General features: G+C 40.5%; 1 protein-coding gene and 1 long non-coding RNA gene across 2 annotated transcripts in view; both read right to left on the bottom strand.

Annotated features, from left to right (window-relative positions):
* LOC106876582 (uncharacterized) overlaps window positions 1-156 on the bottom strand; it is a 6679-nt gene extending 6523 nt beyond the window's left edge. The window contains exon 1 of the mRNA XM_052977739.1: window positions 110-156. Coding sequence (XP_052833699.1) covers window positions 110-156 — 47 coding nt within the window. The remainder of the gene's footprint in view (window positions 1-109) is intronic.
* A 223-nt stretch (window positions 157-379) lies between these two features.
* LOC128251139 (uncharacterized) lies at window positions 380-4702 on the bottom strand. The gene is made up of 3 exons (XR_008266992.1): window positions 3014-4702; window positions 1973-2153; window positions 380-493 (listed from the first exon to the last, which is right to left on the bottom strand). It is a non-coding gene; the product is annotated as an uncharacterized LOC128251139 (long non-coding RNA).
* Between the last annotated feature and the right edge of the window lie 5610 nt (window positions 4703-10312).

Genomic DNA, 10312 nt, shown 5'->3' with positions numbered 1-10312 from the left:
AGAGAGAGAGAGAGAGAGAGAGACCAGAGTTAGGCTGACACAAAGACACACACGTATGTATATACGACGGGATTCTTCCAGTTACCGTCCGTCTACCAAAATCACTCACAAAGCTTTGCTTGCCCCAAGTCCATAGAAGACACTTGCCGAAGACATCTCACAGTGGGACTGAACCCAGAACCATGTGCTTAGGAAGCAAGCAAGCTTCTTACCATACAGACACATCTCTATGTGTGTGTATGTATGTATATATATATATATATATACACACACACACATACACATATATATATATACACACACTAGCAGAAATCAGCTTTTCTAGCACAAAAATGGCCATAGGATAGCCCAGTTGTCTTATAGAAATTTGAATACTCACAGCAGTTTTTCCTTTGATGCAAGAAGTTCCTTTTTCTTTTTCATGTCTACTAAAGCTTCAGACAATTTACTCCCTTCAAGAATTTCGGCACCAGAATCTACCAGTTGATCAAACCTAATAAAAGAAAAAAAAATAATAATGAAAACAAACAACTGTCATGGAAAGACTGGTTCCTAATAAGCTTTTTAAATTTTTCAATTCTAATAATGATATAAATTTGAAACTGTTCACATTTAATTCTGTTTTGGAACTGAATCTCAAAGACAAAATGATTTAAATTAAAAACTTCCTTAAGAATTTCATCTTATGTTCTAAATACTAGATTAATAATGACAAAGTTATTTTCTTAAATCCTTAATTATTTTCAAAATTAATTTAAACAAAATAGAGTACATTTCAACAGAAATATGGTAACAAAAGGGTTAAAGCGATCTAAATTAAAAACTTTGATCAAAATTTCATGTTAAGGTGTCTTCTAAATTACTAGCTTAATAATGACAAAATTTTACATTTATGAATTTGTGTTGCAAGATTTCTGATGTGGATCTGTGTGTTGAAACAAATATTGTTGTATTTCAGGATGGAATTTTTTTTTTTTTCGTTTATTGCTGTTCTTATTCTAACTCCTGTCGTAACCGACAGAGCTCCACAATTTCGGTAAGGTCATTTTTCTAAAAGTCAATACGATTAACAGATGGTCCAATGGCGTTGGTGAAGAATTTTCCCTTCTCATCTATAGTAATAAGTCAGTGTACCAAAACAAGTTCAGAGTTATCTCCCTTGTAGTCTTTTACTAACTCGCTTGGTGCAGTGTGTTGCAACGACATGGTTTCAGTTCTTGTCCCACCACAGCACCTTGGGCAAGTATCTTCTACTATAGCCCCAAACCGACCAATGCTTCGTGGGTTCGACAGGCGCTGACCTGTCTTCAGGGGCAGAAGTACAGGCTAAGTACCTCGGAGTAGAGAAATCAACAACATGCTGCTTTTTTTTTCCCTTTATTCCTTTACTTGTTTCAGTCATTTGACTGTGGCCATGCTGGAGCACCGCCTTCAGCCAACTCGATCACCCCCAGGACTGATAGAATAAGTACTAGGCTTCCAAAGAATAAGTCCTAGGGTCAATTTCCTTGACTTAATGCGGTGCTCCAGAATGGCCACAGTCAAATGACAAAAACAAGTAAAAGAATACAAGAAGAGAATATATATATCTATATAGGTGCAGGTGTGGCTGTGTGGGAAGAATTTTGCTTCCTCACCAAATAGTTCTGGGTTCAGTTCCACAGCATGGCACCTTGGGTAAGTGTCTTCTACTATAGCCTCGGGCCGACCAAAGCCTTGCGAGTGGATTTGGTGGGCGGAAACTAAAAGAAGCACATCATATATGTGTGTGTGTGTGTGTGTCCCACTACTGCTTGATAACCAGTAACTTAGTAGTTCAGCAAAAGAGACTGATAGAATAAGTACCAGGCTTAACAAAAAAAACAAAAAAAAATCGAGGCATGGCCGTATTCTCATGGCTGAAACTAGTGAAAAATAACAAAAAATAAATGTAATATATAAAAAAGGTTTCTATTAGGATCCATTTGCTTACCTTTGCATTTCTGTAGGGGCCACCACATGCTTGGAATTAAGGGTCTTGCAAAACCAGGTGATAAACGACCGAGTTGCCTCTTGGTTGGCAAAGTGACGATCAAAGAATTGAGCGCTCAGCTTCTCCGCTTTAGGATACTGCAAATTGCGGAGGGTGTTCATAAAAGCGTCTCCGCTCATTTCTGGAACCACATGAATATAAATAATAATAAAATAGTTGACAAAAGACAGAGGTGGGGAATCATCATTGTTTAACGTCCGTTTTCCATGCTGGCATGGGTTGGATGGTGTGCCTTTTACGAGCCGCCGGCATGGGGAGCCAGTCAGGTGTTACTGGCATCGACCACAACTACAATTTCCATTGGCTGTGTATTAAGTAGCTTGCTTGCGAACCACATGATTCTAGGTTCAGTCCCACTCCGTGGCACCTTGGGCACGTGTCTTCTACTATAGCCTCGGGCCGACCAAAGCCTTGTGAGGGGATTTGGTAGACGGAAACTGAAAGAAGCCCGTCGTATATATATGTATATGTGTGTTTGTGTGTGTGTATGTGTCTGTATTTGTCCCCCCCAATATCGCTTGACAACCGATGGTGGTGTGCTTAGGTCCCCGTAATGTAGCGGTTCGGCAAAAGAGACCCGATAGAATAAGTACTAGGCTTCCAAAGAATAAGTCCCAGGGCCGCAGTCAAATGACTGAAACAAGTAAAAGAATAAAAACATACAAGCTATAAGGGCTTATATGGGGGTGATTAAACTAAAATTCCGCCGTCAGAACTGCTAGTAATAGCAGCCACATCTCTCTCAAACCTACGAGAGACACATGAGATAATATAATCTCCTAGATAAAAAATATGCCTGAAGGATATATATATACATATATAGACTTTGATACTCAGATCATCGGGGTTCTCAATCAAGTCCGGCCTAGGGCTAAAAAAACAACGACTAAATTAATTGCTGAAAAAAATCCTAAAAATGGCGCGGCAATAGAAAAATAAACAATATTCACAATTTCATAACATCATCAAACAGACACTTACTGGTTTCTGTAAATGTTATCTCCGATATATAATCAGTAAATTCGATGACAATCAATAAGTCGATGATCTGTGATTAATCCACATCTTGACGGTCCTCCGTAGAAAGTTTGTATAAACCGCTATTTGTCAATCGGAGTGATTTGATTGGATAAAATTTGACTTTATTTCGACCAACCAAAAGACAGCATTATATTTACTGCTTTAATTTTATGTCTTCATATGTGTGTGTGTGTATATATATATGTATGTAGATGGAGGCGCAATGGCCTTGTGGTTAGGACAGTGGACTCGCGGTTTCGATTCCCAGATCGGGCGTTGTGAGTGTTTATTGAGTGAAAACACCTAAAGCTCCACGAGGCTCCGGCAGGGGATGGTGGCGAACCCTGCTGTACTCTTTCACTCTTTCTTCCTGTTTCTGTTGTGCCTGTAATTCAAAGGGTCAGCCTTGTCACACTCTGTGTCACGCTGAATATCCCCGAGAACTACGTTAAGGGTACATGTGTCTGTGGAGTGCTCAGCCACTTGCACGTTAATTTCACATACACACACATCACAACTAACGCCGTTTCGAGTTACGTCTTTATCGACTTTACGTCGGTCTCAGCGAATATATTTTAAATACATAAATATTTTTTAAAAAAACACCTAAAAGCCGATACTGAAGTAAAAAAAATCCAATGAAATACATATGAAAATATGTACACACTATTTAGTAAAACAGATATAAAGCAATAAATTTTCTTTTAACGTAGTTTTCCGAATTAAGTCGAATGTCTTCCAGCCAGTTGCCGACGTAAACTGAGGTATGCCTGTACATATCTTATTATTAAATCAGCAGAAATTACTGAGTGATTCAAGGTCCGAAAGTTTCGTATATTGACACTTACCAAACGTTGCTCAATAATAATGAAAAATATGTTTATACTCGTGTTTTGTGTTCTGTTTCCCTGTTTGTATCACTTCTGTCGCTAATGTATGTGTGTGTGTGTGTGTGTGTATACACTTGCGCGCGACCAAGCAACCTCGCGTTACGAAGCACTCGTAGGAATTGTTACGTTTGACGGCAAAATTCGGGATACGATCTGTAAGTTCGTCCTAACGGAAACTCGGATGAATTTTAACAATAAAAACAAAACTTCCCTTTGGACCAAAAGGCCGTCTTTTTTTCAGTCTTAGGGTATTGAAGACTACAAAATTTCATGTGCTTTTTATTGGTTAAACCATGGTCAGTCATGTTCTAACTGATCTACCTTCAGAAGCCATCCAACTATCGCCACCCTGTCATTTATTTTGATACAGTGTATCTAGGACTACATTATTTAATGTTCCATCAATGCCTTCATCAGGTAACCTTCATCTAGCACAGCGATTTTCAAACTGTGGTCCGCAAGGACAAGACAGGGGGTCCGTGGACAGCAAATACTTTTTATGGGCAATTTGATCTTATACATGTTTTTTAATCGAAATCTTTTAATTGACAATAAACCTGTTTGTTAAATACTGTTAAATCAATAAATGTAAAAATATATGTTATTTTAAGCAAATATTTATGTATAAATTTCATAAGCGTTTATAAGAGTAAAGCCTGAAATATAAAGGGGTCCGCAAATCAAAAAATTTGAAACCCCCTGTGTGTGTGTGAGAGAGAGAGAGAGACAGAGTGAGATATACGCTAAAGTTGGTCAAAGGGGAGATAATTATGGGCTGGAGTCTAGTCGTTTATTCATTCCTATGACAATCTTATGACATGGACGGAACATTAAATGATGTAGAATCTAGCAGACCTACAATTAAAGATATTCCAACTATGATCATCCCGTCATTTATTCCAACACAGTGTATCTAGGGCTACATCATTTAATGTTCCGTCCATGTCATAAGATTGTCATAGGAATGAATAAACAACCCGACTCCAGCCCATGATTATCTCCCCTTTCACCAACTTTAGAGTACATTTCACTCTGTCTCTCTCTCTTACACATACGCGCGCGCTAGAAACAGCAGGCTATAAGATTGCAATGGTAGCTGTGATGATTTAGACATGGTTTGAACTGGGTCTGACAGAGCAGACTAATTATCAAAAGTCCTCCAGCCTTGACCATCCCATTTATCTTCAGACACTGTGTCCCAGCAACTACATATTTCAATGTATCCCACTTTCTCTCAAAAAGTGGTTTGTAGTTTGCAAGAAGAGATTCGGCTGTTATTTCTAGCAAACTGAGTGACCACCACAGGACAGCTTCGTCAGCTACAGGGACCATGTTGGGTTTATGTGCCCCAGTGGTAAATTAGATAAATATATTAACGGTACTACTAAAGCAGCGCGGACCCGTCCGCGCTAGCTAGTCGTGAGTGGTCGATCCTAACCCTAACCCTAAACACGTATTCATTTGCACACGCGGGTTAGGGATAGGGTTAGGGTTAGGGATAGGGTTAGGGTTAGGGTTAGGATCGACCACTCAAGACTAGCTAGGGCGGACGCGCGACTGTGCGTTCGGGTCCGCGCTGCTTTAGTAGTACCTATATTAACTGCCTAGGGCTGTTACTAGAACTTACTGGTGACACCATCTATTTCACGTGCTATTGCTCTCAGCAGAGCTCGTGGGGTCGGACTGTCTGTTTAACCTCATTTTGTCCTCAACGTTAGTTATTGTCTTTTGTGTCACATTCGATGTATTCATGTTTATATTAATTTTATTCCCATTTCGTATTATATAACCTCCAGATCGTATTGTACTGTCCATTTTGTGTTCGTCCTTCATGGATAGTATTAAAATCTATTGCTCTCTGTGTAGCAACAGCTGTTACGGAAAGGGATGAGTTTGTGATTAACTTCATAATTACACTTTAATAATTAACATTGGCACCTGCAAGGCTGTGGAGGGAGCCCGTGGGAGAGGCAGACCCAGGAAGACGAGGTGGTGAAGCATGATCTTCGAACGTTGGGCCTCGTGGAGACAATGACTAGTGACCGAGAACTTTGGCGATATGCAGTGCTTGAGAAGACCCATCAAGCCAAGTGAAATCACAGTCGTGGCCGATGCCGGTGTCACATAACTGGCACCTGTGCCAGCGGCATGTAAGAAGCATCTTTTGAGTGTGGCGGCCTCACGGAAGCAATCTGACAGATGCTGGGGTTGCGTAACTAGCACCCACGCCAACCACTCCAAGAGTGTAATGGGTGTTTTTCACGTGCTGCTGGTAAAAGTGCTTCTATGTTCCACCGGCACGTGTGCCAGTCATGTGACACCAGCATTGACCACAACTACTGTTTCACTTAGCTTGACGATTCTTCTCAAACTCAGTATATCGCCAGACGCCTCACTCACTTGTCATCGCCTCCATGAGGCCCAACATATACATACAGGTACACACACACATATATAGATCTCAATAACCTATTTCACATCACTTGAATTATTTGTTTCTTTGTCCCCATATCACAATGGAATGTAAAAAAAAAACCCTACTCCCACAAAATTTTTTGTTTTTTGCAATGTCCTTATAAGGCCTTCCTCGCCACACAAATCAACCCCAACCGTCTCCATACGACACCCACATATGAATACAACAAATTATCACCACCCCATCTTAAAGCTGCTGGAAACCTTTCTCATTGGCATTTAGTCGTTATCTATTGTTTTAATTGACATTGACTCCTGTGTTTTGTTTGGGTTCAGTCTCACTATGTGGCACCTTGGGCAAGTTGCCTCAATAAATTTGACATATTTCACCAAAAAATTAGTTTCAAACATGACCTTCTGCAAAAATAGATAGAATGGTATATAAAACTGCCTTTCTGTCGTTTAGGGTAATGAAATTTGAGTGGATATATCTCGTTTCCACAGTAAATGGGTTAATGAGATTGAATAATGTAGTCCTTGATTCATTAAAAACAGCAGCCACATCTCTCTCAGATCAGAGATTACTATCTTAACCCATTACCTAGCAGTGATCTCATATGAGATCACTTAAAAAATACAAATTTCATAATTATCTGTCAATATTTACACATATCTAACCTTTTTGCTATATGATTCACTGTTTTCTTGCTGATGGGAACCCCTCCAATGTTGATGTCTCAAAGTTTAATTCAGCATATTTCAAGCTCTTTTCTATGTTTTTTTTTTTTTACCTGCATATCATTAGTGTTGTTATCAAGGTGGCAATCTATTAGAATTGTTAGGCGCAGGAGTGGCTGTGTGGTAAGTAGCTTGCTTACCAGCCACATGGTCCCGGGTTCAGTCCCACTGCGTGGCACCTTGGACAAGTGTCTTCTACTATAGACTCGGTCCCCGACCAAAGCCTTGTGAGTGGATTTGGTAGATGGAAACTGGAAGAAGCCTGTCGTATATATGTATATATATATATATGTATATGTGTGTTTGTGTGTCTGTTTGTCCCACCAGCATTGCCTGACAACCTATGCTGGTGTGTTTATGTCCCCATAATTTAGCAGTTCGGCAAAAGAGACCGATAGAATAAGTACTAGGCTTACAAAGAATAAGCTCTGGGGTCGATTTGCTCGACTATAAAGGTGGTGTTCCAGCATGGCCACAGTCAATGACTGAAACAAGTAAAAGAGTATGCTAGACAAAATGCTCAGCGGCATTTCATCTGTCTTTAAATCCCTGAGTTCAAATTCCACCAATGTTGATTTTTGCTTTTCATCTTTGTGGGGTCGATAAAATAAGCATCCGTTGAACACTGAGGTCAATGTAACAAACTTACCTGCGACCCCTAAACTGCTGGCCTTGTGCTAAAATTTGAAACCATTTTTGTGATTCTTTTAACTCTGGTTTTCTTGGAATTCCTGGAGTTTTGACTTTCCCGATTATTCTGGCCATGCCAAGGAGGGAAACCTTTTGTAACAGTTCTACTGGGCACTCTATTCTGATTTCCAATTATTATTATTATTATTATTTCTCTTTATCACAGGTTTTCTGGGAGCTCCTGGAGTCTTGCTACCTGCAGCCTACGGAACCATGCTATCCGTTCTTTTCAATTATCTCATACTTTCCTGATTAATCTGGGCATGCCAAGGAGGCAAACCTTTTGTAACAGTTCTACTGGGCACCCTAATTCCAATTTCCTTTCTATTCCCCTTGATGCCTTCTGAAACTGTCCCCAAGGACCCAGAAATAATTGGCACAATCTTCACTCTATTATTATTAAGGCAGTGAACAGGTAGAATTGCTAACTCACTGGGCAAATGGCTCAGTGGCATCCCGTCCATGTTTACGTTCTGAGATCAAATTCCAGTGGCCAACATTGCCTTTTATCGTTTTGAGGTCGATTAAATAAGTACCAGTTATGTACTGGGGCCGATGTAATCAACTTAATCCGTTTGTCTGTCCCCTCTACGTTTATCCCCTTGTGGGCCAGAAAGAAATTATTATCATCACTATTATTATTATTACTAGTGTTACCTAAAGTGTTATATACAGGTGCAGGAGTGGCTGTGTCGTAAAAAGCTTGCTTCCCAATCACATGGTCCCAGGTTCAGTCCCACTGTATGGCACCTAGGACAACTGTCTACTACTATAACATCAGGCCAACCAAAGCCTTGTGAATGATAGGTGGAAACTGAAAGAAGCCTGTCATGTGTATCTGTGCGTTTGTGTGGTAAGAAGTTTGTTTCCCAACCACATTGTTCCTGGTTCAGCCCCACTGCATGGCACCTTGGACAAGGGTCTACTATAATCTCAGGCCAACCAAGGCTTTGTGAGAGGGTTTGGTAGACGGAAACTGAAGGAAGCCTGTTGTATAAATATAAGTATGTGTGTGTGTTTGTCTTTGTGTCTGCGTTTGTTCCTCAATAGAGATCATATGATGTGAAAGTTAAAAAGTAACCGTTTGAAAACCGATTATAGCAGCGACTCGATCAAACCCCAGCAATATCTGAAGAAGGAATTTTTATATTCCAAAATATCATATCAGACTATGAATAATCAAATTATAAGTTATTGTAGTCCACTCTGCATTATTGTACCATTCAAGATACATTACATTTGGCTACCATTGACAATTGGCGTTAGGAAGGGCATCCAGCTGTAGAAACTCTGCCACATCAGATTGGAGCCTGGTGCAGCCTTCTGGTTTCACCAGTCCTCAGTCAAATCGTCCAACCCATGCCAGCATGGAAAGCGGACGTTAAACGATGACGATGATGATGATAACATCAGGCAATATGGCCTACATACATGCCAACATCATTTAACATCCTCCTTGCATGATAGCATTGACTGGATGGTTTGATAGGAGCTGGCAGAGGCCTACACCAGACTTTCTATGTCTGCTTTGACAGTTTTTACAGCTGGATGCCCTTCCAAATACCAACCCCACTATAGAGTGGACAGTGCTTTTTATATGGCTCCGGCTCAAGCGAGGTCAATTTTGGCATGGTTTTTTACAGCCGGATGCCCTTCAAAATGCCAACCACTTTACAGTGGGGACTGGATGCTTTTAACATGGCACCAGCTTTGGCAGGGTCACCAAATAACTTTGTAAAATAAAGATCCTTTGAGAAGGGATGGGGCATTGGAGGAGGTGACCTTGTGGCTGATGATGAAAGGTTGGAATGTGACAGTGCTTGCTGCAGAGGAGGTACATGGTTACCTGGCCAGAAAGAGAGAGAGAGAGAGAGAAAGACAGAGAGAGTGATCAAGAATGAGAACAGAAACAGGTGTGCTGCTGTAAATAAGATACAGCGGTTATTATTAATCTCCTATCAAATTTTTTGGTCTTTATCCAAAATAATGAAATGGATAAAAATTTCCGAAAAAAAACCCTCAAAATATTTACTCCTTTCTTTTGCTTCTTCTCCCCTTTCTCTGTGATTCTTCTGTGTATGTATAGCATCCATTTACTCATTGCCTGACACCAAGCCTAGTATGTGAAAACCTCTTGCAACTCTTATATTAACTTGTTTGGGTGCAGGTGTGGCTGTGTGGTAAGAAGTTTGCTTTCCAACCACATGGTTCCTTGCTCAGTCCCACCATGTGGAACCTTGGGCAAGTCAAGTGTCTTCTACTATAGCATCAAGCCGGCCAAAGCCTTGTGAGTGGATTTGGTAGATGGAAACTGAAAGAAGCCCATTGCGAGTGTGTGTGTGTGTGTGTGTGTGTGTGTATATATATATACATATAGGTGCAGGCATGGCTGTGTGGTAAGAAGCTTGTTTACCAACCACATGGTTCCAGGTCCAGTCCCACTGCATGGCACCTTAGGAAAGTGTCTTCTACTATAGACTTGGACCAACCAAAGCCTTGTGAGTGGATTTGGTAGACAGAAACTGAA

Source organism: Octopus bimaculoides, chromosome 28 (assembly GCF_001194135.2).
Source record: "Octopus bimaculoides isolate UCB-OBI-ISO-001 chromosome 28, ASM119413v2, whole genome shotgun sequence".
NCBI lineage: Eukaryota > Metazoa > Mollusca > Cephalopoda > Octopoda > Octopodidae > Octopus > Octopus bimaculoides.
This window is presented reverse-complemented; position numbering and strand designations above follow the sequence as displayed.